Source organism: Ooceraea biroi, chromosome 1 (genome assembly GCF_003672135.1).
Source record: "Ooceraea biroi isolate clonal line C1 chromosome 1, Obir_v5.4, whole genome shotgun sequence".
Taxonomy (NCBI): Eukaryota; Metazoa; Arthropoda; class Insecta; order Hymenoptera; family Formicidae; genus Ooceraea; species Ooceraea biroi.
Genome location: NC_039506.1, coordinates 17209506 through 17230439, shown reverse-complemented (window position 1 = coordinate 17230439; position 20934 = coordinate 17209506). Strand labels below are relative to the sequence as shown.

At 42.2% G+C, this 20934-nt stretch overlaps 1 protein-coding gene across 17 annotated transcripts; it reads left to right on the top strand.

The window, feature by feature from the left end:
- Positions 1–413: 413 nt before the first annotated feature.
- Positions 414–20767, top strand: LOC105274968 (inositol hexakisphosphate and diphosphoinositol-pentakisphosphate kinase 2). Of its 17 annotated transcripts, XM_011331483.3 has the most exons (29): positions 1201–1230; positions 1298–1393; positions 2927–3072; positions 3386–3586; positions 3665–3805; positions 3874–3964; positions 4142–4296; positions 4416–4708; positions 5099–5293; positions 5389–5475; positions 5547–5735; positions 5848–5945; positions 8611–8748; positions 9218–9247; positions 9924–10158; positions 10242–10677; positions 10748–10881; positions 11000–11114; positions 11190–11429; positions 11628–11744; positions 11871–12028; positions 12173–12321; positions 15543–15866; positions 17157–17378; positions 17629–17872; positions 18317–18408; positions 18479–18590; positions 18859–19236; positions 19349–20767. In XM_011331483.3, exons 3-29 carry the CDS (start codon positions 2989–2991, stop codon positions 19800–19802), a joined length of 5112 nt encoding a protein of 1703 aa, XP_011329785.2. In that variant the 5' UTR covers positions 1201–1230; positions 1298–1393; positions 2927–2988; the 3' UTR covers positions 19803–20767. The 17 variants fall into 17 exon arrangements, with proteins under 17 accessions (XP_011329786.2, XP_011329778.2, XP_011329779.2 ...); XM_011331484.3 differs by lacking the exon at positions 2927–3072 and having other exon boundaries at positions 414–1230; positions 18994–19236; XM_011331476.3 differs by lacking the exon at positions 2927–3072 and having other exon boundaries at positions 414–1230.
- The last annotated feature ends 167 nt before the right edge of the window (positions 20768–20934 follow it).

The following is a 20934-nucleotide window of genomic DNA, read 5'->3' as shown; positions in this document are numbered from 1 at the left end:
GACTATTGACTCTCGAATTTTATTCTGTTTTTTATTATAATAAGAATAATTTGAAATTTTCTTCTATTCGATTCAGCCGACTGCAAGTGGCACAACTCAACGACAGGTCAGAAGAATTCCCTTTCCAACCAATGCAACTCGATAGCGGAACTTTTATTTTCAAGTAGTACGGCTCAATAACGAACTGAACAAAACTTTATTTACATTGATTTTGCATAATTTCATTTCGTGTAACCATTTATTCTTCTCATGAAATTGCAGAGGAAAAAAGAGAAGAGTATAGATGCGAGAAGAGACGTGACAGCCAATGAGCTTCCCGCGTTTTCAAAAGTACCATGTGCATACGGAGGCGATTGGCCAATCAAAAATTGGTGGATTCTCCCTCCACCTCTCGGTTGACACGAGATTCGATTATTCGATTGCCACAATATGTCTGAAAACTGACTGAAAGCAAGCGTGAATGCAAGGCTATTTCAAAATTCGATATCACGTGGCGTGTTTCGTGTCATATTACGAATTATTCGCAACCCGCATTATCACAAATCGCATTTTCACCGCGATCCGTAAGTATCGTTCGATTTACCTGCGTGCTGCTGGAAATCATCGAGAAACGTGCGGTCGACCGGCACGTGATTTTGTACGCCGCATTCCAACTGCGACGCAGCGTTGCCCGTTTAATCGGCGAACGAGGACAAGCGCGCTCGCTCGTTTGTGTGATTAATTATTTGCGATTAGTCACTTGGAGTTACTTGAACCCGTCTGTCTCAGTTAAACGTACGTACTTACGCGGCGTTTCTCTGTATCGCATTGCTTACAGACGATCTGCGCGCGCGCGCGCGCGGGTGTATAAACATCGTCGCGTAGTATCTTCAAACACGGCTTGCTTACGGTTTGCCGAGGATAAACAACGTTCCGAACGACGTGTTCATAGCTGAACGAATATACGAGGAGAGGAGAATTGATCACCAGTCGAAACCCGCAGGAGAATTCACGTGAGAAAAGAGTTCGTGAGGCAGCAAACACTGCAAGGGAGACAGTTCAGCAGTTCCTCCTTGGAGATCCCTTTGAGTGGTTGCACAATTAGCGCAATTGATCGAATGGATTAACGTGCGGTAACGTGTTGATTTCAGCAAGATATTGCGTAGCTCGAGCGCACGAAACGGCTGTTTCCTCTTTATCAATGATACCTGATCTGACATGTCTTACACCGAGCTGGAACATGGTTATCAGGTGCGTTGTTAACAGCCTCCTGATTAAGCCTCCTGATTACACTTATCTAATTGGATCTGACTTGCAGGGTCTCAAGAATGCGAGCAGACCAATGTTCTATATAGGAGATGTAAATACGGTGCAATCATCTGTTATTCCTTCCATCTATCGCTCATCGAAGAGGGTAAGTCTGGAGTTTGCTGTTGTCATAGAGGGATGCCAATCTCGCCAACAAAATTCATGCATGCCTGAGAAATCATACCGAAATATCGCACAATCCGAGGTCTGTCTCTTATTTCTAATCACAAAGCACACGTGTACAACATTTCATGGATGTGTAAGACAGAGCGTTCTCTTTATTTCTATCATAACGTACATAATGTTCCAGTGATTGTATGTACTTAATGTACATTTGCATATTGTGGAAGTAGAGACCAATTTGGTAGATATGATATAAATAAAACTACATGTTTCTGCAATGACAATGTCAATGTTTATCTTCAGGAAGATTAGAGCTTAAAATAGAGTAGCAATATTAGTGCATATCTACGCCTTGCTTTGTGTTATAGAAAAGTATCAAATGTAACGCACGTGTAGAGTAAACATGAAATAAAAGATGAAATTTATTTAGAGGTTAGAAGTATATATTTTGGGAATATGTTTGCGATATGTACGTAGATCTCCCACACTCCAAAATACAAATAGTTCATTAACGCTGATTTACAGTATGTTTGCACTTTGCAACGGTAAAAAATAAACACGATATATAAGCAGTTGCTAAGTGAACGTGAAGAAGTCGGAATGAAAGTTGGGTATCAGTCAGCGTTTAAGTAGTCAAGTGTACATGTTCCCTTATGTAATATTGGCTTTTAAAGGACCAAACCTCTCAGTTTAGTGAACGTCTTTTGCAGTGCATGTGTACATTTGTATATTGATTTGTATGTATTGATAGGCGTTTCTACCTACTGGAGTGTGCGAATGTAGTCGATAAAGGAAATAGGATAAATTCTGTGTCTCTTCATAATGTTTGGGCAAGCGGGACTTTACTTCATTGTAAGGCAAATCATTCGAGCACGAATGGTATGCATACGATACAGTTAATGTGTTATTTAAATTTCACCGTGATGTGTAGAGTGCAGGCTATTAGTCATTTTGCTCTGTTTGTAAAAAGTAAAATAAAAGTGCATTTATGTGATGCCTGTACCACTAGTTGTGCTAATTTTGAGCAGTGTTAATGTTGAAACTGAATATTTATTTGTATAATTATTTGTGATTAGTAATAATTGTATATGTAATATGTGTGTAATTAGATGTACATGTTAATGATATTCTAAGAATGTATGTGCATAACGTTAACTGTATCATGTCTACTTCCTTTGGTTTGCGCTTAACTTTAGTTTATCTCTTCTTTTTATTTTTTATTTTGATCTTGTCATAAATCTTTTATTGCGCGACGATTAATAAAAGCGCTCATATGCTTCCGCTTAGTTGTTGCATGACTGGCATCGCATTGATCTTGAATTGCATTCAAATTAGCAGTAATACAGTAACGGTAATAGCAACAGTAAAATAGAAAACGAAGAAAAAGTGGAAACAGAAACATGTAGATAAAGAAAAATGTTACATTGAACAAAACATTTTGAAGGTTGCGCGACGTCTACTTCTCGGATTTGTATATCACGCTTTGTTGCTTGATACGTATTACCTTTCTATGTAGGCAATAACATATGTGATCAACGTGTAACTTACTTATTGAACGATCAAACTCTAAAGAGTATAATGAGTAATCTTACGAGAGTTCGCGATGAAAATTGTCCTGCTGACGACAAGCCCAGATTTCTATCCTGCCTAAAGGCATACTGGGTGAGCACTCCACTTAGCCTGAAGATTTTTTGATCTTTGTCTTTGCTTGTTACATATATATCAAAGTATAGAAGCGCTTTTCACTCATTTAGAAAATATGTCAAAAGTCATGCTGCGACATTCTTTCACCTCAAATATCACTGATTTTTCTAGAGGAAAAAATGTGTGACAGTGAATTTAGTTTTAATTTTAATTTTCTGTGTAGCCTTCTGATCATTTTTCGTTTATTAACATTGAGCATCGTCATAACATGACTTCCGTAACATTAAATATCCTCTTTAACAATCGTTATCATCTGATCTTCATTTTATAGCCCGATCTGCCTGAGGGTTGCACTCAAGATGATGCTTACATGGGATGCAGCGATTTGGAGGGAGAGGGAAAGCAGGTCCTGGTTGGGATATGCGCAATGGCGAAGAAGTCGCAGAGTAAACCAATGAAAGAGATTTTGACAAGGCTTGAAGAATTCGAATACATAAAGATTGTTGTATTTCCAGAAGAAGTAATATTAAAGGTAAACAAAAATTAAATTGTATTTATGTTATGGAAGAATCTGCATTGCATCGTCTACATCTTAAGCGTTTGCTTACAGGAATCTGTAGAAAATTGGCCTGTCGTCGACTGCTTAATAAGTTTTCACAGTAAAGGCTTCCCTCTTGATAAAGCTATAAATTATGCGAATTTACGTAATCCATTTATCATTAACAATCTCGCGATGCAATATGATATTCAGGTATATATAACACTTTTGACATAACAAATTCTCATATTACACATTAATCAAAATGGAAATTGCAACAGGATCGCAGAAGAGTTTATGCTATATTGGAGAGCGAGGATATCGAAATTCCACGATACGCCGTTCTCGATAGAGATTCACCGGATCCGAAGCGTATGTTATTAATAAATTTTATTTGTTTTCATTCCGATAAAATTATTGTAAATACAGTCGATTTTAAGTGATGTAGGTGATTTGGGAGCAAATAATTTCAGTGCACTCGAGATGTATTTAGAGAATCTTGTGCTACATACTTTTGATATTTACGCGTGCATAATGTATATACTTCAGAGCACGAGCTGGTGGAGTCGGAGGATCACGTGGAGGTAAACGGTATCACTTTCAATAAACCGTTTGTGGAGAAACCGGTGTCTGCTGAAGATCACAACATTTATATTTATTATCCTACTTCTGCTGGGGGAGGAAGTCAGAGATTATTTAGAAAAGTATGTGTAACACCCTATATAATAATTTGGTATGCGTAGAATGTTATCTGAACTTAATAAACGAGCATTACAGTCTTCTTACGCGTAAAAATACTCATGATATTTGTTTTGTTACACAGATAGGTAGTCGTAGTAGCGTGTACTCGCCAGAGTCTCGCGTTCGTAAGACTGGTTCTTATATCTACGAGGATTTTATGCCCACCGACGGCACCGACGTTAAAGTTTATACCGTGGGACCTGACTATGCTCATGCCGAGGCAAGGAAAAGCCCGGCCCTCGACGGCAAAGTTGAGAGGGACTCGGAGGGTAAAGAGATTCGGTATCCGGTAATATTGAGCAACGCTGAGAAACTTATCAGCAGAAAAGTGTGCTTGGCTTTCAAGCAAACGGTGTGCGGTTTCGATTTACTTAGGTACGTAATTGTACGTTTAAATAATACACGTGTAATCGGAAAATTTAATTAATTTATTTTACTCTGAACAATTCGAAACATTTGATATTTATAAATACAGATTCAAAATAAATTTATTTTATTTTGAATCTGTATCTGTACCATGTATGACTAAGAAGACGTGATGCGTTATGCGTTGACGTATTATACGCTGACACAGTTGCCGGCATAGTTATCAATGTTATTTTAGAGCTCGTATCGCGTTACATACTCGATAGCTTTGACTTTCATTGCGGTATCGTGAACCGACTTGGCTGAGAGGCAGTATTGATACCATGACGGACGTACCACTGCTTGTAAGTGGCGGAAACTCGAGTATAATTGGTACAACGAATACGGTCTTGTTCGCAGAGCAAACGGTCAGTCGTTCGTGTGCGATGTAAACGGATTTAGTTTTGTAAAGAACTCGAATAAGTACTACGATGACTGTGCCAAAATCCTGGGAAACATGATCCTGAGGGAATTGGCTCCCACGTTGCACATTCCATGGAGCGTACCCTTCCAGTTGGATGACCCGCCTATCGTGCCAACTACATTCGGCAAAATGTTAGTGCAAAAGTGTAACTGCAAATGATGATTCCAGTAGAATTGATGTTGAAATGCATTTCTCTTGTATCACTATTCCTTCAATATTCATCTAGGATGGAGTTGCGTTGCGTTGTAGCGGTCATCAGACACGGTGACAGAACTCCGAAGCAAAAGATGAAGGTCGAAGTGCGTCATCCGAAGTGAGTGCATGCATCGTTGTTAATGGTTCAATGATATCGCGACAAATTGAGACAAATTTGACGTCCCGTAGATTCTTCGAGATATTTGCAAAGTACGATGGCTACAAGCATGGCCATGTGAAGTTAAAGCGACCTAAGCAGCTGCAGGAGATTCTCGATACGGCGCGTAGCTTATTGGCAGAGATACAGCATCGTGCAGCGGGGCCCGAGCTCGAAGAAAAGCAGGGAAAACTGGAACAACTCAAGAGTGTCTTGGAAATGTGTGTATTAAAATTGTGATTTCGATTATTATATTACATTTGGACGAGTCATAACTGAAAAAATTTAACGAATTTATAAGTTTATAACAAAAGCGTTAAATCTATATAACAGGTATGGACATTTTTCTGGCATAAATCGCAAGGTCCAATTAAAGTATCAGCCGCGAGGACGACCACGAGGAAGTTCCTCCGACGACGGTAGTGATCTTAGTATGCCACATTTGCTTTCTCACCGTTTTACATGTGATATTATATAGTATCTACACTCACTCCCAAAAAAAGCGGTACACTAAAATTTAGGGAAAAACTTACCAACCTTCAAATGATCATAACTTGGTAAATAATGAAGATAAAAATATGTTCAAAAATGCAAAATGAAGCTTCAAGTATCCACTTTAAGAATATTTGAATGGCAATTATGGTCGGCCATTTGATTCAAAATGGCGGATGACAAAATGAGAGGATGCAAAAGTGATAACCGAAAGTCCGAGTTTGTGACGGTGCATGGCGTGAATTAGATATCGCAGCCTAATGGGACCAAATGCAAATGAAAATATAGTGTTATCTTTAAAATGCTTTTTACCGAGCTCGATGCGATCATTTTTCGCTGAGTTGTGCAACTTTAAAAAAGAAAACACTCTGTTAAGTAAATTTGGAGTATCTCAACAAAAAATGATCGCATCGAGCTTTGCAAAAAAGCGTTTTAAAGATAAAACTTTATACTTTTATATGCATTTAGTCCCATTGGGCTGCAATACCTACTTTACACCATGTGCCATCGCAAACTCTAATCTTCATTTATCAATTTCGCATGCTCTCCCTTTCCGCCATTTTAAAAAACTCGTCGTGCACAATTTCGATTTAAATTGCGAAAAGTAGGGTTTCAAAGCTTTAAAACCGTTTTTGAAATTTTGTGCTAGGATAGTTAGGTACCGAGATATTCAATTTCGAATTTGCAATATCGTCGATTCAGCAAGGCCTAAGGAATTAGAAAACCCTGCGGTTCGTTTAGTTCTTTTATAATTCCAACTGCTGCGTTCATTATTCTTTGTACTCCAAATCCTTCTGGTGTGTGTGTGCGTGCGTGCGTGCGTGCGTGCGTGCGTGCGTGCGTGCGTGCGTGCGTGCGGTGCGTGGTGCGTGCGTGGGCGTGCGTGCGTGCGTGCGTGCGTGCGTGCGTGCGTGCGTGCGTGCGTGCGTGCGTGCGTGCGTGGGCGTGCGTGGGCGTGGTGCGTGCGTGCGTGCGTGGTGGGCGTGCGTGCGTGGGCGTGGCGTGCGTGCGTGCGTGCGTGCGTGCGTGGGGTGCGTGGGGGCGTGCGTGCGTGCGTGCGTGCGTGGGGGGGGGCGTGGGGTGGGCGTGCGTGGTGCGTGCGGGTGCGTGCGGTGCGTGCGTGCGTGCGTGCGTGCGTGCGTGGTGCGTGCGTGCGTGCGTGCGTGCGTGCGTGCGTGCGTGCGTGCGTGCGTGCGTGCGTGCGTGCGTGCGTGCGTGCGTGCGTGCGTGCGTGCGTGCGTGCGTGCGTGCGTGCGTGCGTGCGTGCGTGCGTGCGTGCGTGGGCGTGCGTGCGTGCGTGGCGTGCGGGTGCGTGCGTGCGTGCGTGGGGGGGGGGGGGGGGGGGGGGGGCGTGCGTGCGTGCGTGCGTGCGTGCGTGCGTGCGTGCGTGCGTGCGTGCGTGCGTGCGTGCGTGCGGCGTGCGTGCGTGCGTGCGTGCGTGCGTGCGTGCGTGCGTGCGTGCGTGCGTGCGTGCGTGCGTGCGTGCGTGGTGCGTGCGTGCGTGCGTGCGTGCGTGCGTGCGTGGCGTGCGTGCGTGCGTGCGTGCGTGCGTGCGTGCGTGCGTGCGTGCGTGCGTGCGTGCGTGCGTGGCGTGCGTGCGTGCGTGCGTGCGTGCGTGCGTGCGTGCGTGCGTGCGTGCGTGCGTGCGTGCGTGGCGTGCGTGCGTGCGTGGCGTGCGTGCGTGCGTGCGTGCGTGCGTGCGTGCGTGCGTGCGTGCGTGCGTGCGTGCGTGCGTGCGTGCGTGCGTGCGTGCGTGCGTGCGTGCGTGCGTGCGTGCGTGCGGTGCGTGCGTGCGTGCGTGCGTGCGTGCGTGCGTGCGTGCGTGCGTGCGTGCGTGCGTGCGTGCGTGCGTGCGTGCGTGCGTGCGTGCGTGCGTGCGTGCGTGCGTGCGTGGTGCGTGCGTGCGTGCGTGCGTGCGTGCGTGCGTGCGTGCGTGCGTGCGTGCGTGCGTGCGTGCGTGCGTGCGTGCGTGCGTGCGTGCGTGCGTGCGTGCGTGCGTGCGTGCGTGCGTGCGTGCGTGCGTGCGTGGCGTGCGTGCGTGCGTGCGTGCGTGCGTGCGTGCGTGCGTGCGTGCGTGCGTGCGTGGCGTGCGTGCGTGCGTGCGTGCGTGCGTGCGTGCGTGCGTGCGTGCGTGCGTGCGTGCGTGCGTGCGTGCGTGCGGTGCGTGCGTGCGTGCGTGCGTGCGTGCGTGCGTGCGTGCGTGCGTGCGTGCGTGCGTGCGTGCGTGGCGTGCGTGCGTGCGTGGTGCGTGCGTGCGTGCGTGCGTGCGTGCGTGCGTGCGTGCGTGCGTGCGTGCGTGCGTGCGTGCGTGCGTGCGTGCGTGCGTGCGTGCGTGCGTGCGTCACAAGGATGAGGAGGACCCCGTGGTTCGTCAGTTCCACAGTAATTTAAGACTCCAAACCCTCCTTGTAGTGTGTGTGTGCGCGCGCGCGTGCGTGAAGGTAGGTAAGTTTTTCCCTAAATTTTAGTGTACTGCTTTTTTTAGGAGTGAGTGTATATTAGCTATAATTACATGAACAATTGTTTTACATCAGAATATGAAAACTAGTTGAAGAAATTGCATATATCTAGATATACGTACTTCTTCATTCTCTCTGCTTTCAGACCGGCTAGGAGAACCATCTCTCGTGTTGATATTGAAGTGGGGCGGGGAATTAACGCCGGCTGGACGTATTCAAGCGGAGGAGCTGGGACGCATATTCCGCTGCATGTACCCTGGTGGTCAAGGTAGACACCTTAGTGGTTCGTATCTTATGTTCATATGCTTGCCATGCTCGTTTTTAAGTTTCCACGCAGTATCGAAGATCACTTTTACAATAATTCCCTCTGTTAGCTGAACTTGATCTAGGATTTAATATATTGCGAATATCGTAATTGGAAGCCTTTAGGCTTTTAGTACGCAGTTTACTATATCGCTCGTATCTTCAGAGTGCTATGTGCAAGTTGCAAAATTCTAGGACGACTTTAAGATCGGCGTAATGCGTGCTGTATTGGGCTGTATTCTCACACGATCTCGCTATTGTATATCGCGCAACAGATACGAAAACTACTCATGAGCAATTAATATTTCGGGTATGCGAGAATAATTTGTAGCGGTCGCTCTGTGGCACTAACAATCATATTGGCAATCATATCTAACAAGAAAGTAGTTAGTAATAAAAAGTAGTTACATACTCGAGTATAGGATAATTGATCTCAAATGTTATTTCAGAGGAAGAATCAGAGATGTTACCAAGCCACGGTAACCTTTTATTTACGATCCACGCTTATTCTATCGTTCTCTGTAGGTTGTATTGCTGTCCTTAGAAATAGCGATGTTATAGCGAGTCTTCGGTGCTAACAGTAAGAGTACACTTGCACCCTTCTGTTCATTTGAGTGCTCCGGCTGCCATTCCGGCTCAGCGAGACGAGTCGTCTGGTGGCTTGGGAGTAGCATGGTTTTTAGCGTTGTGCATTACACACTAACTCACTTCTCGCTACTTGCTTCTTCTACGTTGATGAATGTTTTCGACGGCACACCACGATGCACATTTCACTACACACGCAACACACGTTAAGTGGCATTTTAGTTTTCATACAAGACGTCACGTATGCACGCATTGCACAATTGTTTTTTCATGTAATCTTTAAAGTACGTAACCAGGAAGCTTAAGGTAACTTTAATACATTTAGAAACATGAGAAACTTATTTATCCATTTTACGTTCCGATTTCACGTATGACGTTAATTAATATAATTAATAACAATTGTTGTGACGTTACGATGATCTCGATACCAGAGCGTAGGTCATCTCGGCCATTTCTGGAGTAATATCAGAATTGTTTAATTGTTCATTGTGTTCTATAATTCTATAATTATCATAGTGCCTCTGCGAATCTGTTCATTGCACTAAGATCGTTCCTTTTATGCAAACATAGGTGAATACGCGGGTGCGCAAGGATTGGGTTTATTACGTCTGCACTCCACGTTCCGTCACGATCTGAAGATCTACGCCAGCGACGAGGGACGCGTACAAATGACCGCGGCCGCCTTTGCGAAAGGGTTACTCGCGTTGGAAGGCGAGCTGACGCCGATTTTGGTACAGATGGTTAAAAGCGCAAATACCAATGGCCTGTTGGACAACGATTGCGACAGTAGCAAATATCAGAACATGTGAGTACGAATGTCCCGGTGTTACACGCCTCTATAATCAAGCACGCGACTTTCGTGTCACGCATATTATTTGTGATTTGCAGGGTGAAGACGCGCTTGCACGAGCTACTTCAGCAGGACAGGGAATTCACTCGCGAGGATCGGGAACAGATCAATCCAGGAAACGCGTTGAGCATCAATGCCGCTTTGGACTTTGTCAAGAATCCAGTCCGATGTTGCCAACACGTTCATAGCCTTATCCAGAAGCTCCTGGATATCGTGCGGATCAAGAAGGACGACCCGAAAACGAAGGACACGATACTTTATCACGGCGAGACGTGGGAGCTAATGGGACGCCGCTGGGGCAAGATAGAGAAGGATTTCTGCACGAAGAACAAACGCTTTGACATATCCAAGATTCCCGACATTTACGATTGCATAAAGTACGACCTGCAGCACAACAATCACACGTTGCAGTTCGAGCATGCGGAGGAACTGTATACGTACGCTAAATCCTTGGCGGACATAGTGATCCCTCAGGTATAATCTCCTTTTAGCAGTAATAGTAATGGCACTTTTTGCGTGAATTACATACTAACCACGTATGCAGGAATACGGTCTGACGGTACAAGAAAAATTAACTATCGGTCAAGGAATATGCACTCCTCTACTAAAAAAGATACGAGCCGATCTGCAACGAAATATTGAGGAATCTGAAGAAAGTGTCAACAGGCTCAATCCTAGGTATAATAATTCAATCCTATTTACAAGGAATTTATTTCCTTAATTTGTAATTTTTAATAATACTTTAATGATTTTAGAATAATTTATAATAATGATTTATAATAATGATGATCCATAGATATTCTCATGGTGTTTCGAGCCCTGGACGCCATGTACGTACGAGGTTGTATTTCACGAGCGAGAGTCATGTACATTCCTTGCTTACCGTATTGCGTTACGGTGGTTTACTCGACGTAAGTGTCACATTTAGATTCGACAATATTATTTCATGCAGTTTGCTTTTAACTTCCAACGTATCGAATTAATAGGTGGTGAAAGATGAGCAGTGGCGGCGCGCGATGGAATATGTCAGTATGGTTTCTGAGCTGAATTACATGTCGCAAATTGTCGTTATGTTGTACGAGGATCCGACCAAGGATCCGTGTAGCGAAGAACGTTTCCACGTCGAGCTACACTTCAGTCCCGGTGTTAACTGTTGCGTGCAGAAGAATCTGCCGCCCGGTCCTGGATTCAGGCCACATTCGCGCAATGAGAGCAGTCATAATGTGGTAAGTCGATCAAGATCTCTAAGTATCTGGAAGAGCAATGCTTAAAATTTTAACATTAAGAAACGATTGAGAAATTAATTATTAATCAGAAAAGAAAACAAAAATTACATATTAATAAAGTTAATAAACAAATTATGTTAGGGAGAATTATGAGACTTTTGAATCATGAGATGAATTTTATATTGATACTTTTTTAAGGGGGACAATGGCGGTTCCGGGCAGGATACCAGTTCACAATGTAGCACCCGGATAGAAGAGGAGGATGCGGAATTGGGAATCATGGAGGACGATCTTATGAATCCCGCAGCACAAGCCGTGAGTATTATAGTTTGCGTCGTGTCGATTGTAACAAACGCGACAAACACACAAGATTATTACATTATTTGTTGATCGTTCAGGCGTTTTTACGATGTGACAAATAAATATCTGCAACCTTTTCAGGACACACCTCCGTCAATAATGGAAACCGATGCTGTGGACTCCATGCTGGACAGCCCGACGACCAGTCGCGCAATCGACATGATGGATCTGGATCCGAACATGATGGACGAACCGTACGACAGCGGATTCTTGCAGAGCTCGGCTCCGATCCCTATCAGGTTCGTTATTCGCCTGTATCCAACTTTTCTTGAGTGCTTTTTTTGCGCCGCTGTAATCTGTCTTTGAGAGCATTAGTAACATGTAATAATTATTTCATTAGTGTAAAGAACAGAAATTTTATATTTAATTATTAATATGTGCAGTGCTAGAACCGTAGCTGGACACGAGGCTGCTAGGCTTGGCAGCCAGTTGGCGGCGAGTCAGCGACAACGTCGTGGCAGGGAGGCAGGGGCCATCGTGGAACCGCGCTCGCGAAGCTACGATCATCAACGACAAGAGAAGCCCGAGAAAGGTAAGTGCTTAGTTTTGGTGCTAAAATTGTTCGTATCAGTGAGCAGATCTGTAATAAAACTAGTGTGAAGGATGCTTGTCGAACGGCGTCGCTGATGAACAAGCGACGTCGAACGTGGTACGATGTTAACGAGTGATCTTACTGCATACGTACGCGTATACAATGTGTACGTAGGCGGAACGTGTACGGTATCCTTAACACGTTAATAGTTTGTGCATGATTGTGATTATTAATTACTATGTCGGTTTCTCTATATACATATCACACTGTGATCTCGCACCAATCGATATATTTATACGCTACATATGAATGCCGTATGCTCTCCTTTTAATTATGTAGCAGCTTCACATTCTCTCACGGAACTGCATCACGATAGACTCGATTTCCAAAGTGTATGCGCGCAGTGCGAAATTTGTGTGTCAGAATATCTTTGAAAATATCTCAACACAAATTTTCAAATATCTATTCAAAATTTGATATTGTCAAATTTGACTTATTCCTTGTTACGTTAAATGAGCAAAAGTAGAGATTGCAATATCGTAAACTTATACCCTACGAGGTATTGCATGTAAATGAATGAAATTGGTGATGCGCGACATAAGGCGGATAGTATGGTACAAACTCAAGTTGTTCTTTCGAATAATGCAGAGCGTTTTACACAAACGTAAAGTAATGATGCTTAATACATATATATGTATTAACGTTAAAGGCATTATCGGGCTATTACGTAGAGCTTTTAGGGCTAATTGCTGTTGGCAATTGAATTGATGGTGGAACGTCGCCACAATGCTCCTTTCTGTGTTCTGCTATCTCTTTTTGTAGCTGCGGACAAGCTGCAGTATCAGAGCTTGGACGCGGTCAACAAAGAAGGTATGTTTATCGGCTACCAATTTTTATATGATGATTCTGCGAGATAATATCGCATATATAACGTGAATTTTTCAACGGTACTTATAGACATTCTTGTTTGTCACAATCAAGTAGTTTATTCTATATCTGTCCTCTTTCTTCATATTTGAATATTATATTCCTTTCTTTTTTAAATATTTATGGAATCTTGCACATGTTGCAATGAATTAATTTCATCGATCAATAGTAATGCACATAGAATTCCTGATTAAAATACTTATATATTTTTTAGCAGGGATTTTTAGTTACAATTTAAGAGAATAGTTAATGTGGTAGTCTCTCTCTCTCTCTCTCTCTCTCTTTTTCTCTTGCCGAATGTAGTATATAACTCCTACTCCTACATAAATCACAGATAGTTTTAGAGATCCTTCTTTTTGTTGCATTAGAGTGTGCATATTCATTGGACCAATATCGATATCTGGAATGCGCTTTATATGCATATATCGTCGGTATTTGGAAGCGCTGATTAAAGTAACTGCTAACTCCGATACTTTTACACATACCCCATAGTTATAGCCTTGATGTATATCTAATCCTTTCCTCGTTAAATTGATTTTTTTCTGTTTTATGCTCTGAGTTAATTTTTCGCGAGAGTTGTTGCAGTTCGTTCTCTGTTTGTTATTTTTCTTTACCTTTACTTTAATCAGTTTTAGAAAAGTATATATAGTACTATATAGAGACTGTATATTGTATAGAGACGAGAGAGAAATTGATACTTCTTTTTTTTTAACCGTTTAGAATACTGGACAAAGTACAAACAGTCTGGTCAATCGATCGGGTGGGATGATCTATCCGGAGGAATCTAATGTGTCTTGTTTCATGTAGTATAGCCAAGAGAGATTGTGTATTTTGCCAAAGTAGGAGACGATATGAGATACTTGAAATAACTCTTTGCTCAACGATAGTTGTGCGCGTGGAAGCCAACTAATCTAGTATCGGCGACTGTCTGGATCACACATGCACTCGCGCACACATCGTGGTGTGTGTGTGTGTGTGATTCATTCAGCCTGCCCAACCCGAATCCTCGATCCCGAAGTCACAGCTCCACGAAATTCGTAGCATCTTCATCATGATCATCATTGTCTCTCTTCGAGGAGCCTCGGGATTCATACACGTACATCGTCACATCGCGAATTGCATCATTGGATTTCTTGATGAAGCATAATACGCTTGTTGAATCGCACTCATCGACATCATTGTCAGCCGCTTCTTTCGCATCAGTTTATAGTCATCATATTCTCGCTTCTCATTCAGTAGTCTTCACTTTCCTCGCAATCCCATCGATTGCGACGAGCTTCTCTCGAATGTTCCACTTTGGTATCTTTTATCTTTCATCGATCAGCTCGTGCGGCATGTAACATCTTGGAGTTATCCTCCTTATCATTTATACATATTTCACAAGGACAAGGTTAATTAAAACAAGACTCGAATCGATGTACATCGGTGCATCGCGTCCTTTTTATCATTGCGAATCATATAACTAATGCCGTTAGTGCTTCGGCAACTCTAATAAATGTCAGTGTACGAGGCTGTCTATATATGTAAAAACTCGTGTCGTGTGGTTTGGTTGGCTTACTGGTTGCATGGCTATCGTGTGCCACGGTTGTTGTGTGGTGTGCGTGAATCCAGTAAATTCGCTATGAAGGGTCGAAGGTATACTATTTCCTTAATTTACTTGATTTCTTCCTCGGCGACGAATCTTTATAGACGCCAGAGTGTCTGAAATGCAATTATTTATAATCTAATTTTAACAGTTCAAATGTCATTTGTTTAAGATTATGATGCAAGAATACATGTTTCTTATTGATATTATAATAGAATATTATTATAGAATAATATCTTTATCTTTTTATTTCGCATGTTACAGAGATTATTGTTCATAACATTTTATCCACATGTATTATAATATATTATTATATATCTGAGTTACTCGAAATCTCCGTATACATAACTCACATAAAAAGGAAACATAAAAGTACATTACAAAGTATATCGTTTTACATTGATATAATGGTACGTACTAATAAAGTTAATACTGTTTATGTTTGTTCATGAAGGAGAAGCGTCGCAAGTATATAAGATTCGTCTACCGTTTTTCCGTTTCTTCGGTAAATGGATTATTTAATCGGCTCTTTCTCTCTTTTGTTTTCTCTCCCCTTCCTCTCACAACACCGTCATTCCGAATGCTGCACCGGTACTCCTGCTCTCTGATAATGCTATCACCTGGATCTGTACTGCCTGCGCGTTTCGCAAACCCCCGCACTTGCCTCGCATCGCACCGCACCGCACCGCAACACAATACCCTTATTCAGTCACGGAGCCGACTCCGCAGGAATCCCGCGACGATCGGTGGACGTGCCCGCGGGAATCGGCGACGCTGTCGCAGTCGTACAGTTCCCCGGAGTTGCCGGTCTCGTCAGACGAGAGCTTCGCTTCCTCGTGCTCGCTTCACAATATGCGTGATGATAGACAACCGCCAGCCGCCGCCACCCTTCGCTCATTGTTCGATTCGCAGATCGCGACCGTCGTCAACGATTTGCCAGCGAGGCAGACTAACGTCGTCCACTGTCGCGGCAGAAAGTACGGACGATCGCATTCCGAAGTGATTTTGCCGAACTCATCCGCCGAAACCTGCGGTGAGTTTGAATTGTTCTTGAGAACAATTAAATGCGTGATGTCTCTCGAGATGAAGAGAGACCGTTGTATGAAGGGTGGCGCGTGGAAAAATAATCTAATCTTAGTGCCAATGTCAAAAAGAAGTTTACTTTTTATTAATTTTCAGATTATATAAGATTTTATATAAGATTTAATGAATTTTATTATGTTTATTGATCGAATGAAATTGATTGTTTAATTAAGTTTATTGTGAATTTTAATGAATGTGTTAATGAATGTTATGTACTTGGTATTTGATGATGAAGACCTTGGCAGAACGACTCTAAATCGGTAAGTAACATTTCAAACATAAGGTTATATATTAATATAATTTTCATTTAATATCTTTACTAATTGTACAAAACTCTTGTTGGCATTGACACTGGCAGTTTATAAGACTGGATTATTTTTTCGCGCACTGCTCTGTAGTTTCCATAAATCGGATGTCTAATATTGTGCGAAAATTTGACTAACCATTAATCCTATATGAACTGTCGGGTTTTTTTTCGTCACAGCATTATGATCTGAAACTGAGAAATTGTATTAGTAGGAATTACGTGATCAATGCGGTAAGTTAAACGAGATTAAAGAATCTATCGAAAGCAACGAAATAATTCGAACACTGCTACCTTTTAAAGTTATTAGCGTAACAAATTAGTATTCGTATAGTTCTGTATCGTATTTTTTGCTCGATATCTTCGGGAACGAACACTCCAGTTCTATACATTCAACAGTTTCTTCTCTGATACGGATCAATTCCTATAAGTATTCATTAAAATCTAGTGAAATAATTAAAATTTTTAAAGTTTAACGAGGCTTTCCTCGTCTCTGTCTAAGTATGTCTTTAGAGAGAGACAGGAAGCTGATTAATTGAAATTTTTATATTCACCGGCTGATCCGCTTTGCTCGTTCTTGCTCATTCTTTTCTCCTACCAATGTCTCTTTTCTCTCGTTGGTACGCAACGCGAACGCGCAAGCATGTACACAAGAGCACGAGCACGAGCACGAGTCTGTCGTAGTAAAAAGGGACCTAGAGCTTCGCACGTAACACCGGGATTTTTGTAGCTTTAAGAATATGCTGTATAAGTTGTAACCACGTTCATGACATTCACCAATTGTCACTACCATCAATACCAAATCCGCGAGTTTAATCGTCAACGCTATCCGGAGTGTTGTTTATCAGCATCCAAGTCCTCTGTTTGTCCGTTTTGTCGGTCCAGACCAACAACCTTGGCTTCCTTCTGACCTGATCCCTCTTCTCCTTATCCTAGACACGCGACCTCGGATCATTCAACCTGATCCTACCTGCACAGCAAGGCGCCACCGTCACAGTATCTCCGGACAGATGAGTTATTTCAAGCTGCTGGGTTACAATGTCAGCAAGAAACTTACCGGCTCGGCCAACAGCCTCTTCAGCACCGCCGTGATAAGCGGTTCGTCGAGTGCGCCGAATCTTAAAGACATGGTGCCACCGCATGCTTCCGCGGTCGCTGGTGAGTAACGAATCATTGGCCTGACATCTGATTCATCTGTAACATCCAATTGAAGAATAGAGATTAGAATCGCAGATCAAAAATGATCATTCTTGCGCGACAGACGCTAAAATGTTCTAATTCCCACTAAACACCTGTAAGATATATTTCTTACCTGTAGCACAATTTGATCGATTAATTCGAGTCTATTATTCGTGATTTTCCTGATCTACGTAACAAGCGATTACGTAAAATTACTTTTTATCAATAGCAATAGAAGGCTTCGGCGGAGTGCCACCCATCAGACCGTTGGAGACCCTGCACAACGCATTGTCGCTACGCCAGCTAGATGCCTTCCTGGAGATGATGACCACCGCGCCGTTGTACCGGACTCCAGCTTCGTCGCCACCCAAGTCATCGCCAGCAGGATCGACGCACGAGTCGCTTAATCCGCCCCTTGGTCATCCCGGGATTGTTCGCGAGTATCATCACTCTTCCGACTCTGAAGCTGTCAGGTATTGTGAGAAATTGTGTGAAGCGCGTTCGTGAGTATATTGAGTTCCTCCAACTTCCTTCAGTCTCATTCACAAGCCATTTTCATTTCATTTCTCGCTTCCCATTTTAAGTAATCTCTTAAAACTTGTATTACCTAATAAATGCATATACAATTTTAACATTTTGTATCTGTTAATTACTTACCTGTTAATTTTGTGTTATGTATATTAATGAAAGTTATTATATTAAATTTGCGGCTTACATGAGTGGATCATTTGTTACTTTCTTCTTGATGCTTCAATTATGTCCTTATTTAACATCTGTATTATTTTTAATTACTGAAGATTGTGCGCGTGTGCGTGTGTGCGTGTGTGTGTGTGTGTGTGTGTGTGTGTGTGTGTGTGTGTGTGTGTGTGTACAAAATATTTAATCTCTGGTGAGTATCGTCGCATTACGTCTCTCAGGTACATCATGCCGACTCCGATACAGTACAAATCTCTCGGCGAAGCAGAGGCATGCGACCCAAGGAATCTACCATCGCCTACCAGTCCAAACAGTACGTCTTCGTCTTGCAAGCTACAACGATAATATCGTTTTTATTTAATTAATTTTTATTCGTTATATAGGCACAGGATGGAGTAGCGAACCGCAATCTTTTCTATCTTCCGAACCGTCATCACCAGCACCAACGTCGACAGGCGAATGCAGTATGTCCATAAGTCTAATCAGTAACGAAGGGTGAGTCTCGAAGCACATTTTACATATTTGTCTATATCTATCTTCTTCTCATCTATCTCGCATTTACATCAGATTTATTTGATTGATTAACCAATTTGCCTGTTTGCGCTTTGCAGTTGTGTTAAACTTTGCTAAATCAAATATACGTTTCATACGGTCAGTAATCCTACTCTTGTTAGCTTGCTCACGCTTTGATTTCTCTTTCCTTGATTTCTCATCAGCGTTGTACGTTAATAAAGTATCAGAAACAACGTCTCTTCGTTCGCAGTGCTCAACTCTTTAGCACCGCGCCGAAATTCTCCCCCGCTCCTTGTCTGGACGTCGATTTTAACGAATTTTGTATGCGTCTCGATCAAGAGAATCGAGAAAGTCGCGGCAGCGTCTCATATACGGATTATTACAGCAACGAGGATGGCCAAATACGCAAAATAACGCAAATGCCGCAAGTGATACAGTCAGGTCCTAGTAATAGTGCTCAGACGTACGGTGACGTTCATCCCGGTGACAACATCGATGACGACGAGGATCACACGTTGACGCTGAAGCAGAGCGAGGAACAAAAGAAGCAGGATGTCAAGTCAATATTCGAGCAGAGGGAAGACGTTAATCCGGCGAAGTTGAGCGGCAGCTACAAAAAGATCGGCCGGTAAACGAAAGAGCGATTTAGCGCGCAATAAATAATTTATAATACGATAAAATATAATTTATGTAGAACAAGATATTTTTTTAAAGACACATTCATCATCTGTTTATTTCAGTTTTCGAGTTGAGAGCACGGACATATCGCACGGCGACGTCAGAATCAAAGATACTGACAACGCCGGTGCTCTCGACAGAGTAAAACCGTCTGCATCTCAGAAATCCGATTCGTCAAGCGTGGAGAAGACGAGAAAGGATTCTAAAAAAGGCAGTGGCGGCTCGCACGCATCGTCCCAGAAGCGAAAGACCTTTTCTCGCTCACAGAGCGTCACAGCCCCGAAGCCTGCCGCACCGAAGCCCGAGGCGACCTTCAGTTACTCGAAGCAGAGCTCGTTCTCGACCATGTCAGACGCGGATCTGGAAAATTGGAAGTTAAGCATGCTGGATGCAACAGCGCCGTGTTCCTCGGAAACGAGTCAACAGGAACAACCGATACTTACCGTCGCAGGCAGTCTTACGGATAGTTCCAACATCACCGTGGGATTCGATGTTAAGGAGAAAGAGAAAGAATAGAGACATCCAGTCACTGATCGATATCTCGATGTTTTGTTTTGTTACATTCAGAATATTTGATATACTCTTATGTAACAGATCTGGGCATCATACTCAATCTTAAAGCAAGAGCAGAAATAAATTTTAGAAGGAATAGATAGTTTACCCCATTTCTGATTGCCATAAGAAAAGTATTAAATGAAGAGTATTAAACGAAAAACGAAACAATCATTTTGACGTTAGCAGTCTGTGCTGAGATCTAGTAAACAAATATACAACCGGGATTTAAGCACAGAAATGTAGCGGAACTGAAATCCACCATTTCCTTATAGTATGTGCTTATAACGAGAGATATTAAACCAGATAAACGTGATATTATACTCATTTCAGCTTGAAAATTAAAGGTCAATCTTCATACATTATTTCGTAGCTTATCAAAATATATTTTTATCAAAATGCAATAATTGATCTTTTATAAAAGATGCGACAAGCATTTCAGTTAGAAAAGTTCATATGAATTTTATATTTTATGATACAAAAATATACCAACGAATTTTATTCAACTGATAGTGGAAAAGTTGACTTTTTACTACCATATTTTTACAATATGGAATAATAATACCTCAATTAATTTTCTAATTAATTATATTTTAATGTGTACTTATAGTAAGTTGTTGAGATAATTTCTTACACGCATTTATTCTCAGGACTGAAGATCAAAAGTTTTTAATCAACAAGTAATACAAGTCGGCGCAATGCAGTTTGCGATACAATTTTAATAAGATCCTTATTGTTGATTGTAAATCGTTACAATTATGCGCGTAGAATTATCCATCTAGAAATTCTACTGGAGATGTACAAACACTAATGTGAATAGATGTAGCAATATCATGTGATAACTGTACCTTAAGTAAAAGGCAGTCTTGTAGAAAGAAATGTAAAAATGTAAAATTATTAGAATATATCCTTATTCCTTCGGAGAGCCATTCTTCTGACTTTTTTATTCTGAATCTTTTACGTACCTCGAAATTTTACATTCTTTACTCTCTTTTACCCTTTTTCCTTGTTACGATATTTAGGAAAATAATAATAATAAATAATATATATTTAATAGTGAGATGCATGCGGCAATAGATTTTTCAGTTTGCTTTTA

Excerpts from the sequence above, each read along its gene's own strand:
- LOC105274968 (XM_011331476.3), top strand. The coding sequence starts at position 1,198 with ATGTCTTACACCGAGCTGGAACATGGTTATCAG. Across the intron at positions 5,736-5,847 it reads CTCAAGAGTGTCTTGGAAAT|GTATGGACATTTTTCTGGCA; the intron begins GTGTGTATTAAA and ends TCTATATAACAG. Across the intron at positions 11,115-11,189 it reads GTTACGGTGGTTTACTCGAC|GTGGTGAAAGATGAGCAGTG; the intron begins GTAAGTGTCACA and ends TCGAATTAATAG.